This window comes from Ammospiza nelsoni, chromosome 4, assembly GCF_027579445.1.
Source record: "Ammospiza nelsoni isolate bAmmNel1 chromosome 4, bAmmNel1.pri, whole genome shotgun sequence".
Classification (NCBI taxonomy): domain Eukaryota; kingdom Metazoa; phylum Chordata; class Aves; order Passeriformes; family Passerellidae; genus Ammospiza; species Ammospiza nelsoni.
This window is the reverse complement of record NC_080636.1, coordinates 9,608,498-9,635,376: the sequence shown is the minus strand read 5'-3', so window position 1 is coordinate 9,635,376 and position 26,879 is coordinate 9,608,498. Positions and strand designations below refer to the sequence as shown.

At 34.4% G+C, this 26,879-nt stretch overlaps 1 protein-coding gene across 1 annotated transcript in view; it reads left to right on the top strand.

Annotated features, from left to right (window-relative positions):
- The window catches only part of PCDH7 (protocadherin 7), a 263,328-nt gene that overhangs the window by 24,321 nt on the left and 212,128 nt on the right, over positions 1-26,879 (top strand). The window contains exon 2 of the mRNA XM_059470935.1: positions 25,185-25,244. Within this exon, the coding sequence (XP_059326918.1) occupies positions 25,185-25,244 (60 nt within the window). The remainder of the gene's footprint in view (positions 1-25,184; positions 25,245-26,879) is intronic.

Sequence of the window (26,879 nt, the reverse complement as noted above, 5' to 3'; positions counted from 1 at the left end):
GGTGAGAGCGATCAGGGAGCAAGGACCTGAGGTGAATGTCTGCCTGCTGGCTTTCGGAAGGGATCGGAATTCGCTGTGATTCCCTCAGGAGAATCCCATTCCTCTCCAGCAATCCCAGCAGGCAAAGTCCAGTGGAAGAGAACAGCTAATAGAGTATCTGTGATAAGCAGCTACAAATGTCAGCACAGGCCCTTCCAAGTTATCACATTCCCAGAGGATGCCAGCGAAGTTAGTGTATTACTCATTGCAGTTTCAGTATTTATCCTCTCATGAGACCTGCTTGAGGACAATCTTCCTTATGTGTTCTGTGTAGTACCCTGCCATCTAATATCACTGTAGAATTTTATTTTGATTCTATCTTGGTAGAAGCAAGGTAGAGATTTTGCTTTCTTTTAAAGTAACCAGTGATATGTGTAATTTGTTTCAATTTCTTTCTTAAAAGTTGACCTTGTATGCTGAGCTTTGACTTTTTTCTCTCTATATATATGAACTGTGACATTATTCAGTATTTTAAGGAAAAATAGAGGTGACATTTTTTACATAAATATGCAGGTAGGCTGATAAAATACAGCAATGGCTACTTCCTGCTTTTATCCCCAGGTGTGAGGGGATGCAGCTACGGTTGCTGCAGACATTTTAAAACCTTATTTCAGGAAATTTCTTTGAGCTTGTTGCATTTTTATGTTATTTTAGTTAAAAAATATTTAACTAACATAATTTAATTCATAGGATCATACCTGTTCTCTGTCAAACTTGCTACCACCTTTCTCTTACGCTTCAGAACAGAATGCCTGGGTTCAAGCTATGGATTGGGAAGGATTCCTGGGCAGTGCTGTCTGCTGAACTGTGGCTGAGCACTCCTGGGGACCAAGTGCTCGTTGGCATCAACCAAAATTGTACTAAAGGTCATGCAGATAATTTAGTGCTATGGAGGCTCACTTATCAGAAAATGAGAATGTGCCATGACCCTGCTCAATTTACTACTAAAAATAATACTTTACTGTCCTCTCAGAAAGCTTTTAGTTTATTGCAGTAATGGACTTCTTTAAAAATGAAAAAAAAATTTTGTGTTGCAGCTACATGCCAAGATGCTAATGTATAACTATATTTCCATATGGAAAATGAAGTTTCGCATGCTGACTGAATATAGATAGACTTAAAAGATCAAGTAGACTTTAAAGTATCTGCATTCACACATATTTTTTTTAATGTGATATGTTTTTTGCATGCACTTAGAAAAATGACTCATAAACATCAGGCTTGGGATTTTGTGCACACTATTACTTGTAGGATCATTGTTTTTTACTTTGGATCTCAGCTTAAAGAAAAAGTGAAAACAAGAACAAAAAAGCCAAGCAAAGCAAAAAAACCCCTATAATATTATGTGGTAGGTATGATTATTCTTAACCAAGTTTAACTTGGTTTTTTGAGCCTCTTTTAAAAGCTTAAAAAACATAGGTTTTGTTTTGGTTTGTTTTTTTTTTTTTTTTAAATAAATTTTTCTAATGTAAATATCAGCATTGCAACTCTGATTACAGTGCTCTACAGAATCAGGGTTCTTTTGCTCTTTCCAATATATGACTATTAAATAAAATCTCATGGGAAAAAAAATGCCCACAGCACTTCCTACTAACCACTTGAAACTGCTTTTTGTAGGAATATTACCAATGGAACTACGAACTCTAATTCTCATTTCAGCTTAGGTATAAAAGCACACTAGAAAAAATATTCTAAATTTACATTTATATAACTGAAAGTAGAATATGCCCCATGATACTTTTACATCTTTTCCTGCAAAGTGGCAATTGAAACATTCTCTCAACACTAAAAATGAAATCCCTACAGTTGTATAGGAACTTAAATTCCTGTCATTGGGAAATACATTATCTCAGGATGGCCATGGGTACCACAAGATGCTGAGAGCAGTCCCTGAATAGAGTGTAAGTAGTTATCAGCAGGCGTCGGTGGTATTGAGTGAACCTCAGGAAATTCTTACAATGCAATGTTATGACAAGTTCTCGTTCAGTTCTTGAGGCACAATTGGAATTTCCCATTGCAATAAGCTAATAAAAATGCATTAGGGTTAATGCAGATATAAAAGCTCTGAAATGGCTACTATCAGTAGAAAAATATAGTACAACTGCTAATATCAGGGTTTGATGCATGCTTAAATACCTAAGGAAAAGAAGTATTAAATAATTTAAAAAAAAAAAAAAAAACCCACTTAAATATCATTCTTTCACACTCAGATAATTCATAGATGGCTGGAGCAAATTAGGGGGGAAAAAAATCTGCCCAAGTATGAAAGATTTAGAAACCAAAATACATTGAGGATTATATGAGAAATAGATAAAATTCCTATTCCAACCTCATAATGGATAAAACTCACAAGAGCAGTACACAAAATACGGATAATTCTAGCTGCATAAAGCAGTTCAGTGAGACTATTGTGCTCTGCCATTCCAAACCCCGTGATGCTCAAATTCAAATACTTCTGGTTTCAATCAATCTTTATTATCCACTTATGTGCTTGGGATTGATGAAAACAGTTGGCAGTGCTTGAAAAAAAGGATCAGGTGTGTGTGAGCTACTAACCTTTAACATGGCTCATTAGAATATATCCTGAAATACCTTTTGCCTTATACAAGACAGGCTGTTGCACACACACAAGTCATCCATCAAATAGCTGGGAAATTGTCTGTAACAAGCCAACTGCAGTAGTGATAGAAGCCCAAATGTATCACTTAATTCTTTTTTTTTTTTCTTTTTTTAAATGGGAAAATATATTTAATTTCAAATTGCTTGAAATGTAAGAGGTTTTCTTTTTGTGAGAGTTATTCATAATGTATTGCATTACAAGCTTTTAACAGGAAAGAGATTGTCATGCAATGTAAGAACCTTTATTATGAACAAAAATCTTGACAAAATCAGGGTATTTTTTGACTGAAAAAGTTAAGATCACATATTACCTTCCTGGAAATTATATTAGCTTTAAAAAGACAAGTATTACACACTGATATTACAAGTATCAAGTATCACACACTGATAAATTTTCAGTAATGCTGGAGTTCTTATGAGGTCTACATCTTTAGCATTAATTGATTTTTGTTTAGTTGTAGTAAATTACTATGAATTGCCTTTGTTACAGTATGACCCCAGCCAGCAACCAAGCACCCACAAAGCTGCTTGCTCACTCTCCTCTCCTTGGGGGGGGAGAAAATAAAAGGAATATGAGAAGACTTGAAGATTGTGATAAAGGCAGTTTTGTAGGTGAAGTGAAATCTGTGCACACAAACAAAGCAAAATAACGAATTCATTCACTACTCCCATTGGCAGGCAGGTGTTTGGCAACCTCCTCAAAAGCACGTCCTCATCACGAGTAGTGGTTTCTTGGGAAATTAAATGCCATGACCCCAAACGTCCCCCTTTTCTTCTTCTTTCCCTGAGCTTTTCTTGCTGAGCATGGCACCATGAGGCACGGGATATTGCTGATGGTTGGTTTAGTCACCTGTCCTGGCTGCGTTTCCTCCCGGTTTCTTGCTCACCCCAGGCCTTCTTGCTGGCAGAGAGGGGAAAAGTGAAACTCAATTCTGCCCAAGCTCTTGTCACCAATAGACAAGGGATTGGTGTACTATCAACATCATTTCAGTCACAATTCTGAAACACGGTACCATATCTGCTTCTGTGCAGAAAAGTCAGTCTCAGACAGATGCCACACAGCCATCTAATTATTTAATTACCTCATATTCTAAGTTTTTTTTTTTCCAAGGAGCAAGGTGAGCTTTGATTTTCTGTCATTTTTTCGTCAAGTTACTAGGTCTTAATGATAATTTCATCATAATAGTAATAAAAATTCACCTTTTCAAAGCAGTAGAATAATTGGCTCAAATTCATTGTTTTGGCTTGCGCCATGAGGCAGCACAGAGGATCAGAAGAAATTGGTGATTCTGTCTCAGGACCTAATGTAGTTGGAATAGCAAAACCATTGGAAGTCTTAACATTGACCTGAAAGTCATCTGGATAAGCACCTATTTATAAATTCTCATGAACTCAGGACAGATTGTTCATAATTACATATACCTACTCATAGCGGAAAATATATTTATCAAACTGGCTTTATTTGGCTTAAGATGTATTTTTTTCACATTTGCTCCATGCTAATAATTGCTCTGATATGCTGAATAACATCTGTAAGTAGTTATTTTGATGTTACATCAAATGTCAAATTGTATCAAACATAGTCAAAGAATCTTTTATAACAGTTCCTGAAGGCTTCTGTATAACCTACAGGTGGATGGAGAAATGTTACAATCATTCAGAAGAAAAATAAAGCAAATCTAAAAGTATGATATTTATACACTGATCTGGATAGGCAACATGATGATATCTTAATATGTCACAATGCTGTCTACAATCACAGATTAAGCTAACTGCATAAGACAGCATGATCTGTTGTAAAATATGTCAATAGTTGATCTAGTAGAAAAGGAACAATTTATTTACCATCAGATGTTCCACATTTTAGCCCCTGAGCATTAAAGAATGAGACTTGGAAACCATTTGAGAAATGTAAATTGATTATTATTGTTTGTCTTTCTTAACAGGGGCTTTGATTTCTGAACTTTAGGGATAAATTGCCTTTAGGACTCATTCAGACAAGTAATTCCACTTTAACTTAAACACTACCTAAACAGATATTTTTGTTTGATTTATTGGGTTTTGTTTGTTTGTGGTTTTTTGTTTATTCATTTTGGTTTTTTTTTTGGTGGGTTTTGTTTTTTTTTTTTTTTTGTTTTTTGTTTTTTTTTTTTTTTTTTTTTTTTTTGTTTTTTTGTTTTTTTTTTTTTGTAAAGGAAACCATTTTACAGGACTGAGTTGAGAAGTGCACATGTGGTTCTCCTGTCAGATGTGGGGAGTTTCTTACCTCCAACAGGACAGAGCTGGAAGAAGCAGCTGGTAAAAACAGGGGGCAGTAACCTCCTGGCCCAGAACAGCATGCTTAGTTGTCATCCTGTGGTAGAGATTTCAAAGTACACATAAATATAGAAATGGTGGTCTGAGGAAAAAGAAAAGGAAATAAGGGATTTTAACAGCTAATTTTTTTTTAATTGTTCTGAGAAATTTGAAAGTGTTGAGATTGCTTGTTGTATAGAGTTGCATAGAGACTGCAGTACCTGTTTTTGGAAGATTATCCATGTTTCCTTTGAGTCCTCTAATTGTAGAAGAAATAATCCAGTTAGGCTTCTTGGAGGAGGGATGTGAAAGAACTTATTTTTTTCAAATGTTCCTAAATAGCATATTATGAACAGTGGATAAATTTGTGGAATAGATTTCCAAACAAAATAGCTGGCTGAAGATCTTGGCAGCAAATCACAGGCATGACAGAGTAAATGGAGATTTATATTGAAATGGTAGTAATACAAAATACATACTTGGACTGTTTTCCCCCAGGCTATAACTATTACCTATGAAAGGTTTATCTATTAAACCAATAACTTTGCGAAACTCACAAATGAGAAGCCATAAAAATCCATTCTGTTTATGTTTACACTACCTAAAAGGAAGAAAGGGGGAAAGACTAATGAAATATATATTAAGCACATGCTGAATGGTGTCTTTTTACATTTGATTTCCCTCATAAATGTTTCTTCATTAAGTATTTTAGCTCTACTTTTTTATAAATTTGATATAACATAATGAATACTGCTTTAAATACTTTTCTACTTTGCTTTGGCCACAAACTTAGAAATCCAGAATGAAAAGGAGAGGCACAAGAAACTCTGGTGCTACCCAGTATATTATTTTTTAGACATTTTTGTCCAAGGGTACAAAACTGCAGAAGCATTAGTGGTGTACTGTTAGACATCTTGCATCTAAATTCTTCAAAACCTTTAAAAAAAGGAGCATACACTGGCAGTGTAATAGAATTTATGACTGTATTTTTTTCCTAAAAGCTTTTCTGCTGCTGTTGTAATTTTTTGTTCTGCTTGAGAATACTTCACCTCTGTCCCTAAGCTGCTCAAGCCTTCTTCATATCTGGAGGTCACTTCTGCTGGTTTTTTTTTTGGTTTTTTTTTTTTTTTTTTTTAATATTCTTTAAGTGCTTAAAACAAACAAAAAGTGTTTAATGGAAACATTTGACTGAGAAGAAAAAAAAATGTGAGAAAGAGGAAACATTCAACAAACAGGAGACAAAAAAAGGGGAGTCAGCGAGTGGGGTGTGAAGAAGGCAATAAATGCCTAAATCAGCATATTGAAATGCTAATGTGGAAACCAGGGCAAGGTAGTTTTTTACCACTCCTTGGAGTACACAGAAAAAATTTCTTCCTAGTGCTTTTATAACAATTTGGAGAATCTTACAAGTGTTTTTTTGGGTGTTGATAAGGTTACATAAAGAAATACAGTTTATGTTTCATAGGCTTCTAACTGTTGCTGTGCTCCGGGTTCTTTCTTACCTGTCAGTACATCTGAGACCAGGTGCAATACAGTCAGAAAAATTCTAGTGCTGAGCAATGCTTTTTATTATAACTGGAGTCTTATAATTTCTGAATAGAAAATGAGTTTGTCAGTGTCCTAAGTACTACCATACCATTCCTTTTCCTGCCTTCCCAGTGTGACTCTTTACTACACACCTTGGCTTAATTTTCATTGTAATTCTGCGCTATTGTTTGTACCTTTGGAACACCTCCTGTCTGTGAGGTGGCGTAAAATGTAATTTGTTAGGTATTTGTGATTTTTTTACTCTTTTTTTTAGTGTTACAGTTCCATTATAGAGTTAGTCTGTGGATTTGTCAAGGTCATTTGAATTCAAATCCTGCTTTCTTCCTGGTGCTCAGAGCCTTTCACTGTTTTGGGTCATCCACAGTTTCCAGGAGTATAACATTATTCAAGATTAAAGAAATATTGAGCCAAGTGCAAGAAATATTCCAATAGCATCTCATTTGCAGTTTCACCTTTTCCTGCCAGCAAAATATGGATAGCTACCAAATGGCAATTTTTTTTCAACTAACTGAGTATCAGTGTCATGGAGAACACTAATACTGTGATCATTTCTTCTGGGCAAGTTAACATTGAACCTCTTGTCTATATAATCTTTCAGTCACTTAAGATTTTTTCTTTCTTTCTTTCTTTCTTTCTTTCTTTCTTTCTTTCTTTCTTTCTTTCTTTCTTTCTTTCTTTCTTTCTTTCTTTCTTTCTTTCTTTCTTTCTTTCTTTCTTTCTTTCTTTCTTTCTTTCTTTCTTTCTTTCTTTCTTTCTTTCTTTCTTTCTTTCTTTCTTTCTTTCTTTCTTTCTTTCTTTCTTTCAATTCTGGCCTTAGGTCAGATGATCTTTGAATAAACTAACCTACATACGAAGAGTGACCGTTAACCAAAATAAATTAAACTAGTACAACTCCTAGAAAATCAAAATCAAAACCCCTCCTAGAAAAGAATGACAGTTTCATATTTTTGTATTTTCACTTCTAGTCAAGTGAAAATCTGAATGTTCTTTGAAAAAAATGTGTGTATTAAATGTAAAAAAGTATGGTTTAAAAGCACACTAAATACCAGGCACAGAGACAAGTATTAGATACTGAATATATTGGTTATAATATTGTCATAGCCTAAGTGGGGATATAGCAACATAGCCGGTTTGTTTAGGTAGTAATGGCAGTATGGAATTCAAAATGAACTTCAAAAAAACCCCATAAAATTATGAGTTCAGTGTTTTTGCAGTTGCACACAGCCATACACTGCTGATCAGTTGGTTTAAACTGGGACTGAGCAGGTTCCATTACCTACACAATCCGATCTCACTGGGCCCTGCAGCATAAGCCTGCATCTAAATCATGGAGAAAACTGGAACTGCTGCCAGGCTTGGCACTCACAGAGACTCTGGCCTGATCCTATGGGCCAAAATACTTGCTACTTCTGTGAAGTCTATTTTTATTGGTTATTAGTTCAGTCATCATTGATTATTAGTTCAGCAGCTTTCCTGCTGCTTCCAACTCTTATTTGTTTGTTTGTTTGTTTGTGTGAGTTAATTTGAGTTCTTCTAATGTTGAAATAATAACTGTATATAATAGCTGATAGTTCATTTTGTGTATCAGCCATTAATCCAGTGGTCTGGACTTGCTAATTAAATCTATCTGCACTGCAGCTCTTCTAAAGTTAGGAAGGAAGGAATGAGGTAAATCAGCTGTAGCAATTCTATTTTCTTCTTGCTGTGGAGGTAGGCACGTCATTGCTATTACCTTGGTTAATGCAAGGCTTCCTTTCAAGTTTGACTTCTTGTAATGGAAGCTACAAAGAATAGATTTATTAGTTCATGGGTTATGCTCATGGGCTTCCTGACCCTGTTGCAATTCCTAAAGCAGTCATTATATTTTATTTGTTATATTTCCTCTCCTTCTCTTCAGAAAATTTTCATTGGCTTCAGAAAGAGATGGTAATGCATTTACAATTTGTTCAGTTCTTAGCTGATCAAGAAAAAGGGAATAAGGAGTTTTGCTGCTTGGTTTCCACATCATTTTTGCTTTGTCATTTATTCCATTGTCAGCCTTTGTTATTCTTTAGAACTCTATTGAGCAGGAAGTGGCCAAAGGAGAAAAATCTGATTGAGTAGACTTTAACAAGGCTGGTCATAGAAAGAAAAGGGAAAGTAATACCTGTTTGAAGAGAGAAGAGAACCATACTGTGGAGATATCTCAGTCTTGTGGGTACAAGCAGATGTGATCAGGATATCAGTATATAGCTCTTATGTGTCAGCTGAACCCTTTGCCAAAATGAAGTCTTAATTCACGTGGGCATGAGTTTGAAAAGTAGTTTTCAAAATAGATTTTTTCCCCCAAAATGACATTAGCCTTTGGAAAAGCATGGCTTTGATTTTTAAGTTCAGCAGTAGAAAAACTTTTTATTTAATATGCTTGATTAATAAATTCCATTAATAAAATTTGATTTAAAAGCAACTTTCAAAAATGCTGCATAGATGTGTTCCTATACTTTTTCGTTATTCTTTGAATATATGCAACTATGCTTCTATATTTTGTATTTCGTGATCTACTGAAACAACATGTCTTAGGTTTGTTTAAAGAAAAAATATTTTGTTTATTTAAGAAGAAAATACACAAAGATTTCTTCAAATTTTTAACAATGATAATTTTCATTTATTCCTCATATTTATATGAGTCCATAGAATAATTACCTTTATTTTTACTCTATTTGATTGGACAACTCCTTTAATACTTATATTAAAGTGTAATGTTTGTAGATGAGGGAAAGCAGTTCCAATAAAATGACCAACAACTAGAATGAATTAAAAAAACAGGAGAAAAGCTATTTTGAAAAAAGTTATTTATCATACTGGCACCATTTACATTTTTTTTTCATTTGAGCATAATATAAAATTCAAAATAAAAGTGCAATAATTAAGGAGATAGAATTTAAATTAAAATTTAGAAATTGCTTGTTAGAAAAAATAGTTTATAAAATTAAGTTACATTATGCTGGATCATTAAAAGCTTGCTTTTTGGGCAGATAAATATAGACAATTCTCACTATAATCAGTGAAGAGCAGTGGATGATTAATGCCTCCAAAGATAACTCCTTCAGGCTAGATCAGATCCAGGTTAATTGTTAGTATTAGAGAATTAGAAAAGGAAAAAATTCAGAGTTGGAGGAAGAAATGTTTACTCCAGAGAGCTGTACCAGTCAGCTGCTCTGTATCCCCTCTACATAAGATTTTATTGGAAGGAACCTCACAGTGAATATTTTCTGTATAATATATATATATGTATCTTTTTAAACATTATTTTATAAAGGATTTTGAAGCACAGCCTGAAATAGGGATTAGATTTTAAACTATTTTCTGTATGGAACTGAGACTAGTTTAAATTTTCAGGCTGGGGACGTAAGAATCGCTTCTTTTTGTTAGTTGAAGAATCAGTTCAGTATGCTGGAACTGTTCCTTAGGGAGGAAAAAGAAGCAAGTGCAGACTCCTGGCTGGAGCCCAGCTGCCTGTTAGAGTTCCAGAGCATGTCCTGATTCACTTCTATTTGTTCTTCTCTCACTTGTTCATTCATATCCTTTCCACTGAATCATGAAACAAGAAACTGTGAAATCTCTGGGTCAGTGGATTTTGGTATACTCTTAGATCTCTAGGCATACTGTGATTGAATGCAGTTGACAGTGGGTTTAGTACCGTGATTCCTTGGAGCTTTTTTTTTCTATCGTGGGCAGTACTAGGTAGCAGACACTTTGTGTCTAGAAACACTGAACTGAAATACTGTCACTGATATTATCAAAAAACAAAGCTTTTTCCAAAATACTAGCGCTGTAAAAGAAAAGATAAATAAATACTCCTACGTACATTTATTTACAAACAAGCTTCACAAACTAAATAGTTTAATATCTATTTTGTAAACTATATTCTGATCCATTACTGCATAAAAAGAGTAGCTCAATTTTTGTACTGCAAACTTTTTTATTTCTCATTTGTCTGTGACAGTAGTACACAGGATTTGGTCTGTTGCTGGTTGTGGTGGTGTAATGAGGCATGGACCTACAGAACTTTGGATCTGTCCGAATCTAAAAAATAATTCCTTTACATTATCACAAAAATCTTGAATTCAGCATCTGAATACATGTTTGAGCAAAAAAGTACATAAGTTTGGTTAAATGAAAGATTTTTTTTCTTAATTTTCTGGTTACTAATGAAATAAACGTACAAATGTGTAGAAAATAGTAAGGAAACAGTATGTTCTTAAAATAGAAAGGAAGCTAGGTGAAGAAAGTCTGGATGGCTGGTATTTTGAGCCTTAGGTCTAACAGGTTTCCAAAGTCTTGTCATGTTTTCCTGAATTGTCATTCTGTTGGACTCTAGAAAATTTAGAAGCTAGGTAAAATGGTATAAGGGAGAATAAAAAAGTGTAATGCTGCTTCTGCTCCCTGAAAGCGCATTCCATTTAGCACATTGCATTCATACCCAGTCCACCTCAGAGCTCTGATGCACGGGCACGAATGTCCAACTTTGTGACACTTAGCACCTCTGTCTGTCACTTGTTTGCTCCTGAGCAGAGGAGTTGCTCACGCAGCAGTTATTGGGTCAGCGCGCGTTGAAGCCCAAATATTAAAGAATCAGTGCTCTTTGGCCTCACTGTGCTGGGCTGTAAAGTGCAGCTGTTAGCTGCTGCCTCATAAACAGCTTTGCTGCTCCTGGTGTGGGTGTACTTATCTGTGAGGAGGCAGAGAGGTGGAGAGCTGAAGCAAAGATCACTTCTATCAGGAAAGCTGCTCTTTTTCTTGCAGCAGAAACTCTCAGTTCAAACCCACATCCAGTTGGAAACTTTTGCTTGCTACTCAGATGTGCCAATTGATTTTAAGGCAACGCATTCATCACACACGTACAATAAAATGAAGAGAAAGTCTGAAAGAATGAAGAAAGTAACAAGTTTGCAGCCATAGAACAGATTTTTCTGTTTATCCCTCTGGTAGGTACTTAGTGCCAGTACAGGGAATCACCTTTCCTCTCCTCTTCTGCATCAGTTTAGCTCCCATGTAATGTCTAACGTAGCTCAGAGTGGCTTGCATAGCACTGATCTCATGAATTCAGGTCAGAGCTGAAAACAGTTTTCCAGGTTTGAGTTTACAGTTGTGTTACTCTGAAATCAAACTCAGTTTTATTTTATTCTGATTCAAAGACGTTGAAATCAAAATAATCAGAATTTTCCAGATTATTTACTCTTTGGTTTGCTTTATTTTTTGGTTTGTATGTTGTTTGTGGCTTTTTTTTTTTTTTTTTTTTTTTTTGTTTGGTTTGGTTTGGTTTGGTTTTGGGGTTTTTTCCAGAGTGAGTGGGACAATTATAAGAAATTCCAAGTGCTCTTGGAAGGCTCTAGAGGTCTTTTGAGGAGTTCAAAGAATCCCTTGGGTACTGAAATAAACTCTCACTTTAGAAACTTCAGGGTGTTTAATTAGTACTCCTTTCTTTGTTCCTGGGTTGCAACAAAGACTCTTTGTCAGCTTTGGGTTAAACTATTAATGAAAAGGGTGTGTTAATTAAACAACTTGCTTATTTCTAATTGGCAAAAGTGCTCTAGCCCTCCTGAGACTTACAGCCGAGCACAGCAATGTCTGCTAAGAGATACTCATGAGCTGCTGAGAGATGCCATAGAAAATATTAACATCCAGGAAAAGCAGCAATAGTAGCAATCTTGTGTGGGGAACGCTTCACAAAAGACAAAACATGGATATTCATTTTCTCAGGGATCTTCCTATTTGGTTTTTCTTTTCTTTTTCTTTCTTCACAGTGCACAATTTGCATGACTTACAGGCAAAACCGATTACTTGGTGAGACATTTGCAGTCATTTGAAATTTTCAAGTTCTCATTCAGAAACAATATTCAGCTCTTATTTTTGTTTTTTTTTTTTTTTTGTAGGTTTTGTTTGTTTGTTTGTTTGATTGTTTTTTAATCTTTGCCTGTTCTAGACATCATTGATTGAGGGAAAAGGAGAGCAGCACCTGTATGAAAACAGCCTCTGAGATGTAATGCAATGATTTCACACAGCAAAGTTGCAGAATTGCCTCTTTTGAGTTTTGTTTGTTTTTTGTATTTATGGCCACTAATGTATTAAAGGAAAGCCCTACTGATAATCTTCTGAATTTAGTTAGTATTATGCAAGATAGCCAGCAGCTGGGTTGACAGAATGGCACACAATTATTCCACCCCAGCATGTTATGCCAGTACAAAGAAAAATGTCATGGGATGCAATAGCTTTTAGTTTATATTTCTTTGAAGAAAAAAAGTTATCTCTTATCTCTCAGCAACATGGCCTTTGCTACTACCTTAGAAACACATTAAATATTTTACTTGTACTTTTTTACATGCAAATGTTTATTAGAACTTCAATACAGATAAATTCATTATCTGACATATATAAATTAGTTGGAGAATCATATTTACAAAAAGTATTGAAGAATCCAATTTTTACAGCAGCATTTTGTTGCATACTGAAGCATATTGTGATGAATTAATGCAACACTAAAGTTCATAAAAATCCAGTTTGAATTTGCTAATCTGTGTTGGCCATTTGCTGTTTAACTGAGAAAATAACTAATTTTCATCTGGATTAGGAAGACTTTATTTTATGAATTTAAGTAGTTAATGTACCTTAATAGAAGTGTGAGTACTGAAAACTATACATTTTTATTTTTTGACAAGATCTTGGAGAGATACAGGAATCAGGTGTGCATGTGTGTGTTTCTGTGTGTGTCAAATGTACACAGCTTTAAAATGCAGTGGTTAAAGAAAGACAGAATCTTTACTCTGCCAGCTGCACAGCAGCTGAGGAAGAGGTTTTTAAAAAATGTTTTTTCTGCTAAACATCCAAGTAATCTTAGATTGGCCAGTATGTATTTCTTATCCAAGGGTGGAACACAAATAATCAACACTTCTTGTCTTAGATTCGGAAAATATTTTTAAGATATAATCATGAGAAGATGCTGATGGGTTTGTCTCATCTGCAATTTTCCACATCTGTCAGAAAGGTCAGTAACTTTGTCTCCAATTCTTTGTAATGTGCTGCAGAAGCACTTTTTAAAAGTAAGAAATTGCCTTGTCTTATAGTAGTCCCAATATTTAGATGGTAATATGAGAAAATGGAGGAAATAACCTTTAGGAGAGCTTTTTGTACCTAAGATTTCAGATACTATTGTTTGGTTTTACTAAAATTCTTATTTTAGGTTATATTTTTTTTAACTTATCCTGAAAGAAGTTTTCATCAAGGGCCGTGTGGGTGATGATCTGGGTGGGAAAGAGCTGTCAAAAAATCTTGAAAATGAGGAGTAGAATTTAGATCAGTGTGCACATGCAAGTGTCCTTAATCAGAAGGGGATGTCTGAATGACTTTTAACTTCTTTGTTTACTTCCTATGTTTGATTGAGTAAAATTGGAATAAAACCATTTATTTACCTAGGACTATTTCCTTCCCTCCTAGTAAGAAACTTGAAATTGATTCTAACTAGACATATTTCTTCCCTGAAGTAATGCAAAATCTTTGTCTCATAAATGCATGCAGAAGCTCTGTGGCTCATCGGGGTGCCGTGACACTGCAGAGCACTGATTCTGTGGTGTCAAGGGGTGACACATTTGGTGCTAACGGGCCATCGGAGTATTGGGATTTGAACTGTACACGGTAAGAAGCACTGGCTTTCCTGTAGCATGACAGGCTTTTTAAAGCAGTGGGAGTAATGTTAGTCTTACATGGCTCCTCATGTATAAAGTTCAATTATTAATAAGATTTTTTTGTGTAACTGAATTAATAAAATCGGATAATATTTTTAAAATTCTGAAAATAAAATGTAATAGTAACTGCTTTGTAAGAGCCACCACCATTCTACATTTTTTTCATTTGTAAAATTTCTTGGCATCTAGAGTTTAAAATTCACTCTTGAAAGAAACATTTCATTTTATACTGTGTTTTGTTAGATTTTTTTCTTATAAATTTTTTCTGCTGCAAAATGTAATCTGTCTTGGGTAAAGATCTTAACTTTTTTTTAGTGTAGTTTTTAGCAGCATACAGGATTTGTTTACATTTCATGTAATGGCTCTCCTCTTTATATTGGAGGCTAAAGACACCTAAGTGTAAAGCTGTTCCAGTTTTATGTTGCCTTCAAGGGCATCAAATAAAAACCAAAAGAGCATTTGAACCACAGAAGGTTAAAACTGAGCATCTTCTAGTTTTCTATCTTTCAGATGAAGTGATTTTTTTTTAGTTTTAGTGACCTGGAGTGTTTTCTTTGAAATAACATTTTGATTGTTTTTTTTTTTTTTCATTTTATAACTTTGATTATAATTATTGTGCAAAAAAATAAAATCAGCAAAATAAAAAAAGTGACTTTGGAAATTAATCAGATTTATGGTTTAAAAGAGTCTATGGGGCTCAAATTACAGATGTTTACATATTCATTCTGTTTTGTGTTTGAATACCAGTTGTCCTGCAAAGAAATGTAGAATGTATTTTATGTCATATATTCGCTCTGTTTTCTAACATAAGTGTTTTGCTTAAGCAGATTTGCTAGGAAGTGACAGCACTGAAAAATTGGACACAATGACTGCTGGAAGTATTTCAGTTCCCAGCAATCTAAAGAGTGCAGAAGAGAGAAAATGAAATATCACCATGTTTTAAAGATGACAGTTTGGTCAAAGACTGCTTTTTACTCTAGAAACAAATTGAGTAAATCAAGTAGATCTAAAATGTCTGCATGCATTGAAGATGCAAAACCTTTTTAGTTCCTTTTATTTTTTTCCTTGTCTCCTCTCTCTTTATAAGCATGTGGTAGAACAGTGACTTATTAAATGTAAAACACTCCGTGAGCAGCATAGTTCTTCTGGTTTAATTGTTATCGTTTGATAGTTTTGAATCATAACAGGCTTTCATGAAACATAGTTACATAATCTATATAAAATTTGGTGAAATGAAACTGAAATGAAGTCTTATAGTCTTCAGATTATATTTTGTAAATAACTTCAGAGGAATATTTTTGTCAGATCCGGTTTTCTAAACCTTCAGTTTCATGAGTTCCTGCTGCACTTCTGTGGATCACGAATCAAAATGTTGATCTGGCCTGTTTGTTTCAATTGTTTTGAGTATTAGCAAGCATCTACAAAGACAGGTTTTGTAAATAGGGTCTTTAAAATAGGAGAGGGGAAAATGTTTATTGAGCATGGCTCTCAACTTGAGCAGATGTAAATGCTTATGATTAAATTCTTGTTTGTCAGTGGGGAACAGTGAGCAGTGGGATAAATGACAAATGTACATTTCTCTTCTGCTGCTTTTAAAGGTGGCATAAGACTTGCTGCAAGTGTATGTTTCCTTCACATTTAACTAGAAATATTTTGCAGAAAGAGTTTACTGTTTAAAGTTTAAAGTTTACGGTTTAAAGTTCTGCTGAGAGTGGAACCCACCATCCATAAAGTAAAAACCCCGTGTGCTACCCACAGTCTGTGCAGATACTGACAAGGAGACACCAGAGACACAAATGCTGCTGCTTTCTTCATGTTCTGCAACGAATTGGTCTTATTTGGCAATCTGCTCCAACACAGCTTAGCTATTGTATTATGCTAAAAACTGTCAAGATATTTTCCTTCTTTTTAGTCCTCTCTGCAATACCACGAAATGAATTTGCATCATTTTAAATGCAGCAGATCCAAACAAAAGATCTACAGACTTGGATTTCTCAAGTTCCTGCCTGATACACAGAAAGGACTTAAGTATTTTTCATCCTAGAAAGCAGAGGGTATTTATGGACCTACATAATGTTTGTTTGTTCCTAGGAAAGCCAGGAGTTGGAGCAAAGCATTAATGTTTTTTGCCTCAGATATGTTACATGAAGTCTTTAAGAAAATATCTTCGAGGGTCTCTCATTTTCTTGAAGAAGCAAAGCCATTACTTAGAAATTTCTCCCAAAAATTCTACGTTTGTGGGCATCCAAAGGAGGACTCAAGTTTCAAGAAGTAGCTACTGAAACAACATCAGGGAAAAGGTTATGCAAATTTTAAGATGAAATCAGCCCAGGAGTCTTGCTGTTTGAAGAATGAGAGAGGCCTTTCATTTGTAAAATGCTCTACAGTGATGCAGAAAACCAATTAAAATATACATGAAGTTTACACTCATTTTTAATTTCTGAGACATCCTTCCCTTTGAAATAGACGCCCCCACAAAGAAATATCTGGAATTGTAACCAATCAGTCTTGGCTGGTGTATTCTGCTTGCCAGCCAGGCTAGGCACACTTTCATTGGTGCACGTGTGTCTCCTGAAACTTAATTGGGAAAAATATCTTGTCTTGTTCATCCCCCCATCGAAGATATGGGGCAGCCATTTAAATGTGTCTGACTCCTGAGTCCTACAGCTGGTAACATTCTGAGTAGGGGCAGCCATGTAAAACTAAACTGAGCTATCCTTCTGTAACTTACCTGGACAGAAAAAAGCCTTTGCCCCCTGCATATTACATGTAATTTAATAGAAAATAAATGGAGACACATTCAGACTGATTTTGGGTCCTACAATAAAAATTTTGCTACTTCACTGGAAAAAGATTTTTTTTATTTTTGATCAAATATAAGAAAAAACCCAACCCTAAACACTAAACTAAACCAGTTTATAGTGTATATTTAGTACTCCCATATGCAAATTCTGTACCTATATTAATTTTCCATGAGGAATTTATGAGCAAAAGGATTATTATTTACCTAAAAACTGAAAGTGTGCGATATATACTATGTTCAAATCACCAGAGTGCAATCTAATGTGAGGTAATTAATCTGATCTTACAAATATTTGTATGCAACATTTATTGCTTTCCCCTCTTCAGATATTTTTCATGTGAACTCTTAGCATGACAGCCTAATTTTGTATGTGACATTATTTCACACATATAACCATTTTCAAATCTAGCTTAATTTTGGTCATTTTACATTTAATTTAAAAGCATGTCTAAGAAATTAATGGTCACATCATTAACTGCATATTTTTTTCTTATGTTTATCTTCATTCTACATCATATGTTAAAGACAGAAATAACTTTCTCCATTTCCATTAACAAAGAGTGAATAGAGAAGAAAAAGCTATTATTTGCAAAATGTAAAATAACCCTATGATAATTTTACAGGCTTTAGTTAAACCAATCTACCATAGTGTACTCATAAGGCACATTATAAAGTAATCTCTTATTTGTTAGGAAACACCATACTACTCCTTGATAAAGATCTTCAAAAGTGGTTTAGAAGCATGGGATTTATGTTTCCTTAGAAAGGGGATACAAAAAAACCCTTCTTGCTTTGAACTTAATTTTAGGACAGTGATCAGTTGACAATACAGACGGGTTTATGGTATTGTTACAACAATTTAGTGTTTTGCATACATACAGCGTCTAAGAATAGCTCTCTTCTTTATAAACTTAGTTTATCATTATGATTCTTCCATAACATAAGTGATTATTCAGATGAATGTACAGACTAACTGAGAATTTGTACCTTTTAAAATCCCTTTGATTGTAGCTTGGAGGTGCACTTAAGAGGAACTCTGGAAGCCTAATTTTATGTCTTGTTTATTGAATAACACTCTACTTTAATGTTGCTGTTTGAATCTGTATTTGACATCCATGTTTTCTGTGATCTGTTCAAACAGTGGGTTCAACCTATGATGTCTATTGTGACATTTCTTTTCAAATGGCTGGTAGGCTGGTGCAAGTGCTTTCTTTCATCTTCTGACATTTTATTCATAGGTGGTGGGGTTTTTTGGTTTTGTTTTTTTTTTTTCTTTTACTGGAACATCCCTACCAGGAGAGGCATTGCTGTAATCAGTGAGTTTTCTAGGCGAGAGTGATATCTACTTGTAATTTGGAATTTGATAGAAAGGCTGGTAGGTTTGTCATTTCCTGCCTAAGGATCTTGTACAGAACAGTTAAGCCAACTTCCCTACATCTTTCACTCTCCCTGCTTTCCATAACTTTTTATTTTAGTTCTGGCTGTTGTGTAAGTCTCTACTTTTAGAGCCCCACTGTGCCTTTGGGATAATCTTCTTTGGTGCCTGATGGATGGAGTTTTATTTGCCCGAGAAGGATCCTTTCTGGCCTTGTATGTGTGAGTGGAAACCTTAGCAAGCAACAAATTTAATTGACAGCTATCATTCTGTGTAGATTATACATTAGGCAATAATTTAAAAATTCTCCTTTAAAACAACCAAATATTAATACCTCTAAAAATAAAATTACAATAAAAAAACATATTTGTCATTTACCTCAGCTTTTTTTATATATTAGACACTGAAATCTTGCCATTCTTAATTTTCTTTCTGTCTTGGTGAGTACAGTGTGATGGCTAGTGAAATTATAAATACATATAGTACTATGTTTGAAGTGTCAAAGGATCAGTAATAGAGAAAACAGATATTTTGCTTCTAGGCAGATTAATTCTGGGACTTGGAATGTATGTCCCCTGTTCAATCAATACAGTTTATTCTTTTCATTATTGCCTTCAGTAGTAGGAGTAGACAATGATTTTATATACACTGACAGATAGGAGGAAGATGGAGATTTTAATACAGAAATATTCTTCATACTTGTCCACGAAGTAAAATCTCTCAAACTCCTTTTCAGAGTCTCAGCTGCACAGGTGTCTATCCCATGTAGATTCATGAGAATATATTTTTTTAATGGAATAAATGATGAGATCAGAAAATTGCAATGAGTGGGAAAAGGAGGGAGATGGGAAATCAGATGGAGAGATGTACAAAGTAAGGGTGTGGTCATCATCAGGATAAAGTGCTCTGACAAATGTCAGCTGAGGTAGATGTTAAAGGGATGATTAAAAGAAAACTTTATTAAGCTATAGGAGCAAGGGAGAGAATCAGGACGATTATTACACTTGGAAGTGAAAGGTTATGTAGATGTGATAGAGATATACATGGGAAAAACAAAAGCTGGAAGCACCTGAGATGAAAGCAAAGCCAGGAGTCTGATGTATGTAAGTCAAGCAGGACCATATGGGTGTCAGCACAGAATTCTGAGTGATGCAGAGCAAAGCATGTCATGTCTTATTTTAAAAAAAATCTGTTAGGAAAAAATAATAGGTACTGTTTTGTTGGAGAATAGCAAATACAGTATTTATATTTAAGTAGTGGAGAAGATGGAAAAGAAGAGATAAAGGTCTGAAAGTGTGACCTCATCTTTTATCAAACAGTTGAGCAGAGTTTATATGAAAAAAAAAATTAAGCTACTGACATAAAGAGCAAGGGAAGATAGCATGAAAATTGAAAATGCCTTTACTGCAAAAAGTTCATACAAACCAATCTGATAACTTTCTTTGAAAGGATAACCAATTTTCTAGACAAAGAAAATTTAGTAATCTCTCTCCTGGACTTCAGCAATCAGTTGATACTGCGCCACCTGGGAAATTATTTGTGCACCTGAGGAGGACGGGTACTACTAAAGGAATCAAAAATATGTAAGAAATTCACTTAAATGAGATGACAATTGGTTTTCTTGCAAAGGTAAGCATTATAAGAAGTTACTTGATTCAAGAATCAGTCTTAAGAACATTTTTGCTTTATATTTTAAAGCAAAATGAGTGTAAATGTAATAAGGAGACTTGATTATGGAAGAAATAAAATAATGAGTTTTTGTGAGAATTAGATTGTGTTAGATGAAGGACTAGAAAACATTCTAGACTTTAGGAGTTAAGACTTAAAATAAAACAAGAAGAAGTTGTAAATTCAGTTAGGAAATAATGATAATGGGAGCAGTAGAAAAAAAGAAGAACTTAATAAATTAGGTGAGAGTTACTAGGAGCATTAGTGACACAACAAATTTATTTTTGGAATATAAAGCTGCATCAATTTTGGTGCTGCTGTGAAACAGACATAGTCAGGTCATTTGAGAAGTCATTAATGAGACTTCCTCTGAAAAATCGTTTTGTTACTCTAGTCAATCATTTTCAGGAAGAATTAAGCTTACTTTTAAACATTCGGAAAAAGCTGTTTAATAACCATGGAATATAGACTTAGCTGTGGAAGAGAAGACTAAAAGGGCTTTGCCTATTCAGACTTAAGGCTCTGAGAGACGTGCTGTGGCAAGCTAAAATTGGATGGCAGAAGTTGTTATTATCCTCAAGGCACGAGTACTTGAAGCTCTTTTGAATCACTTTGTGAACCACTGCTTTGTGTATTAGGGTAAACCAAAACTTTTACTTTCATACACCCAGCTGAAGGCTGCAACAGTACTTGAGTTCTTTCACAGGCATGCCCTATAATCCTGCCCTGAAGGCTTCAGTGCCCATCAGAGGGGTGGAGCAGATGCCAAATATTCCTGCCTCTGATTTTAAGCCACTGCTACATTTACCTCAGAGCCTTGAGAAAGCAAGTGCGATTGTTCTTCATAAATATATTGGGAATAAATATCAGCAAAACTTAGTAATATTGTCATAACAGCAAATATGTACCACTATATGTTTAGTTTAGAAACAGAACTAAAAAAAAGATTTCAGCTCTCTGAGATTGAGGTAGCATAAAAATATCTTGATAGTTTTGAAATGGAACTTCATCTGTTCAGAATAATACAATTACACAGATATTTTCCTTCCAGTAAGTTTGTGTATTCCTAAGAAAAGGGAAAAAGAAAACAACAAAATGTGGGCCATGATTTTAAGGCCTTAGTTCCACACCGATGGATTCAGCTGTTAGTAGTATTATCTATGCCAAGATCAAGCTACGTTCTGTGAGCTGTTCCAGGAGCAGCACAAACTTCTCAGTGTGAGGTTTGCAGCAGCAGAAGCATCTAAAGATATTGGTGCTTGTGCTTCTGTTTTTCTGTGAACCCTTTTTTCTTGACATGGGAGTATTGTTCAGTTTTTTAGGAGGCCCAGAGTCTCTGTGGCTTGATTGTAATAAATAAATAAATAAATAAATAAATAAACAAATAAATAAATTTTATGCTTGGATTGATGGGTTAAGAGGACAATTTTTTGTTTGGTTGGGGTTTTTTGTTTGTTTGTTTGTTTTTGTTTTGGTAAGAACTAAAAAGATTTGTTTTGTTGAACTTGATTTATATAACATGCAGAAATCAGTAGTCACAGAAAAAATATAACAAATTAAATTTAAATGAGGTTAGATGAGAATACAATCATGTTAAACTGTGTACTGTCTAGGTGTGTTGCCCATTAAAACTGTTATCTTTAACTTCTCTTTTTTAAATTTTTATTTTCAAGATTATTAACTTTTCATAATAATTTAGACCATATTACAGAAATTTTAATTATCAAAATCTATGCATCCCTTTGTGTAGAAGTCCTCATTAATTTCTTATTCAGAAAAGAACTGTTCATGGGCTCCTTTTTGCCCATTTTTTGTCTTATATGTGGCCTTTACATGTGTATACAAATGGCACAACATAAAAAAAGTGAATATTTTATTTACTGCTTAATTTTCTTTTGTTTATTTAAGAATATTAAAATTAGGTTTCCTTATGTAACACTTACATTCTAAGGAAATACATTCAGTACAGTTTCTATAGATCCTCATATCCTACTTTGATTTCTGTCACAAACTGGAAATGAAGCTACATGTGTATAAAAAGTTTAAAAATAGCTTAGAAGTATCTTGTGAAATGTAGCAGGAAATCTACGGAGATATATTTTTATCTGGCATTTTCTCTGGTGGGCAAAAATGAGCATGTTGTGCCTTTCAGTTCCGTTCAAGAATGTTGCAGAAACTTGTAATCTGTCACATTTTTAGTCATGTGTACATGTCAATCAGATGAATATATAATATATATTGCAATCACAACAAATTTGCAGACAGAGATGAAGTTCTAAGAATAAAGTGAAATGAGTGGCAAAAGCCCTCCACAATAAAACTGTACTTGCAGAAGTTAATAATTTTGAGTTAGCAGCAATATATTATGGCTGGGATCACTACACTCTGTTAAAGTGTGACTTCTCACTTATTTAATGAAAAATAATTACAATTAATGGCAAATATATATCAATAATGCTAAAAGGTCACTTCCCAATGGCAATGAATATGTAACTTAAGGAAAAAGGAGAAACAGAAATAAAGATCAATAAATAAATTTCAGGTGAGTTCTACAATAATTTTTATGTACTGCAGCGTTGAAATTCTGGAAGAAATGTCCCATTGAAATATTCAGGAAAAATAATTGTAACCTATCAAGAAATTATGTGAAATTATGCCTATGATAAGCAGGTGTACTCAGCATGTAATAAGAAACTTCTAGGCCTATATTTTAGCATTTTGGACTGGATTAGTGGAGAGTTGCAAGCATCTTGCTCATGACAACTGAAACAGTGACTATCAATTCTTCATTTAACTCTGGTGTATGTGCATTTTTGTGAAAGGTAATGGAAGAAGGAACAAGACAAGGGATCTTGTCTTTCATGGAAATTAGCAAGATTCATGGGACTTAGCAGGAGTCTTCAACTGCCATAGAAAAAATGAGGAAAAGGAGCACCTAATTTAACAGATATTTAGGAAGAAAAGTTAATTTTATGATTATTTTCTGTCAATCTTTATGTATGGATGCATCCACTAATGGCACAGAGCATGGGGATGTGATTTGGGTGTGAATTTGTCTTCAGTCTAAGTCTGGAGTCCTTCTGTACACATTTCTGAGCATTTTGAAGCGTTGATTTGTCCCAGCTTTGTCTTTAGATTGTCATGTAGTGTGTGGCGCTTGCAGTGCAGGTGCAAGCCTTCCATCAGTTTGCTCTCTGTGCCTGCAGTGTGTGCCAAAGATTGGCAGGCGATGCAGACTTTGTGGCTTGTTTGGACGTAAAGTAAAGAGGCACAACAAATTGCACTGTCATCCTTGCCTTTGTATGCTGCATCAGGCGTACTGCAGGTAATATAGACACACACACACTCTGAGATTTCCACTATTGCCTGAGATTTAATGATATAGTATATTGCATTTCTGATAAAAAAGATTGAGCATTTTGTCTCTCATGCGCCAGGTAATTTGTTTTGCTTGTTTAAGCTTTTCTCTCATGATTTATGCTTTGATTTGTTAATTAAAAAAAATAAACTAGTACCAGTATCTTTGATACAAGAAAGATCTAATTATAGAAGGTATATGTTACATCTATGAATATTTTTTACCTCAGAAATATTTTAGGAATGCACCAGATGCTCACAATTGTGTTTATATTTTGGAGAAAAGTATTTAAGATACATGTTAACAGATCCCTGTTCATTGCATACTGGACAAGTCTACTATTCCAATGAATGTACTCTCCTTGAAGTTAGCCAAACTTAATTTTTATATAAATTTGAACAGCCGTTAAGTTAGTAATTTTGAGGTACTCGATGAACTTAAATGAAAGATACAGATAGATCTATAAAAATAGGTAGGTAGGTAGGTAGGTAGGTAGGTAGGTAGGTAGGTAGATAGATTACCTGTATTTTTATTGAATGTTTTGGGCTATTTAATGTTCTTGCTGTTTTGTCAAATTAAGTCAGTGTAAATTGAACTAAGAGATTTGTATATAATTTGGTTGGTAATATTAAAGAATTTTACTAAGGTGTAAATATATTCCTTCTACAACCAAAAGAGAATGTTTTGCTTGCTTGTTCCAGGTGGCTTCCTGTAAGAAGATCATATTTAGATTGAGGAGCAGACATTATTATTTGAGGACATTTAGGAGTCTTTTATGGATAATGTTCATAGAGGAAAAGATGTTTTATAGAGATGCTTGACATTGGTATCCTACTTTTGTGTAACTTGGTTTTAAATTTACATGTGTGTAACACATTACAAGAAATGATTCATTAAAATAAGGATGCAGTAGTCAGTGACGTAAAATAAATATAAATTATTAATAATTCAACAGTACTGGAAAAGCTGAAAAGACTGATGAATGCCAACCAAATGTGCTATGTAACTACCAATAATGGGTTAATTTTTTTTTTGTGTGGATGACCCAATTCCAAATGATATTTTAAGTCTTGTTTCTGAAGAATCTATTGGACAGAAACCTTCACTGTTTATCACTAGATGTGCATGTCTATTTAGTGTCTCATTTCCTTCACAAACATATTGATCAAAGTGAGTCAAAGGAAGAAAGTTCTTCCATAGTTCTCCATTTTCTTTATGTCCACCTTAGAGTAAGACAGTTGATATCTGGCATTTTGAAGAATGTAGATGTTCATAGAACTGTAATTGTTTACTGTATGTTGCCCACTCCATTTTATCTGGGGGTTGGCTGAGAGAGATGAAGGAAAAGAGGAGTTGCCTGTTTGTTTTCTTGTAAAATTCCCATTTTTTGCTTCTTTCAACTCTCTGTACTGCACTATTAATCCCCTCATTTAATGGAGAAGAGTTATGCTCATCACTGATACCTGTGACATCTATATTTTTTTTTTTACTCTGTCTGCAGTAACTCTGAGTAAGAAAGGGAAGAATTTATAAATCACTCCAATTTATCTATAATTTAAAAAAAGCCTGTTTCTAGGCACGTCTGTATGAAACAGACAGTTCTAACTGTCTTTGCTGCCAAAATAGTTATTCTATGGAATGTGTTTGGATCTAAGGAAGAGTTTTTTGCTCACTAGTGAGATCCATGGTAGAGGGTTAAGTCAGCCAAACCCTACTCACATCGCAGTAAGCAGACATATATTTCTGTATTTTTTGTAGGTGGATACAGTGCAGACCACGCAGCACCCTGGCCATATTGAGGAATCATGTAAAATGAATGTATGTGCTCGTAAGTGAATTATTTATGAACTGACACTCCAACTCCAAGGGACGTTGGATCACAAAATCCATGAACTCTCTTTACTCTTATGTTAAGACATTGATTCCCAGGGGGCAGGGTTGCTGCAGAACTAAGTGCACCTTTAAAGGAAAGCTATTAGAAAAACAAAACAAAACATGGTAAAGCATGATAAAAACTGCTTGAAACAAGAGATTCAGATTACATTTTGGATGCATTTGAAGAGACATTAAATGGAGAATGCAAAGAAGCAAGAGTCCAAAACAGGAAAACAAATGGTACATAGAAAGGTTTGGTAAGCAGAACTGATGGTAAGTGGAGGAAGAAGATCAAATACCATCTAATTCAGGAGTATGAATAGGATGAAAGCACTCACCATTTTCTTCTTTGTTCTATCTTTGAAAGGACTGAAATTTGATTAGATGATTTGTTGAATTAGTAACTGGGAGATGAGTGTGAACAAGGTTGAATTTTCAGTGTTTGAATAAATGAAATATTTGTGGTTTGATGAAAAAAAAACAAAAAACAAAAAAACCAACCCTGATAATATGCTAGATAAACAAAGAAAAAATATACCTCAGGACTGAAATTCTGGAAATCTAGAAAGAATCTCAGTATTTGAAAATCTTTGACCTGCTCAGGGACGTGAGGGAGAGTGTGGAAGAGAATTCAAGTCAAGTGACATAAGGTCCTTCAGATTTTGCTGAGAGAAATAGCTCTCAAAGGAAGTTGAGGTAGATACAAAGAAGAAACCAAACATGCTAAATGACTATCAGCAAATAGGGAAATCAACAGCCACTCACATGGTGAACACAGAGATTGGTTGCTAAAGACAACTGAATTCACTTGGCTAGAGCACTCCAGACTAGAATAATTGTATCAAGGATTGTATAAATGCCAGTATCAAAATCATATATACAGAAAATCTCTAAATCTGCAGTCACTACTAAGTTACATGCACCACATAAAAACAAACATTATAGTGCCAACTCCAATTTTATATGTGTGTGTATATATATATATACACACATATACACCAATTTTTATATTAATTTTATATATGTATTTGGATATTACTCTATATATCAGCTTATGATTTAGAGAAAGGCTGAATATTTCCTCCTAAATAATTTATTTAGGAGTATCCTTCATCGTAAGAAGCAACAAAAAAGGATATTTGAATAATAATTTTCCAACAAGGTTTTTTTCTTAGGAATAAAGCATAACTTCAGCCCACTGAAGTTTGTGATGTAAATCTGGTATAGCTGTGTGAGAAAATGACACGATATTTGTAACAAGAATGTATGTTGTGACTTGCCTTCATGGTATGGCTTTTCAACTGTATGAACAAAAATACTGAAAAATGCTTTTTCTCTCCTGATTGTTATGTGTTTATGTCTGAATTAGCTCATCCTTTGTGTTTATCCCTTCAAAACTGATAGTCTGCCACTCTTTCCCATTTGGAGTAATTAGTTCTGAGTGGAGGAATTTATGATACAGTAGGGGCTTTGACCTCTTTATTGTACAGAGATATATTATCAAACTTCAAAGTCAGTAGGCTGCTACCACATTGATTTTGTTTTCTGTGAACAAAATCAATGAGCAAAATTAAAATA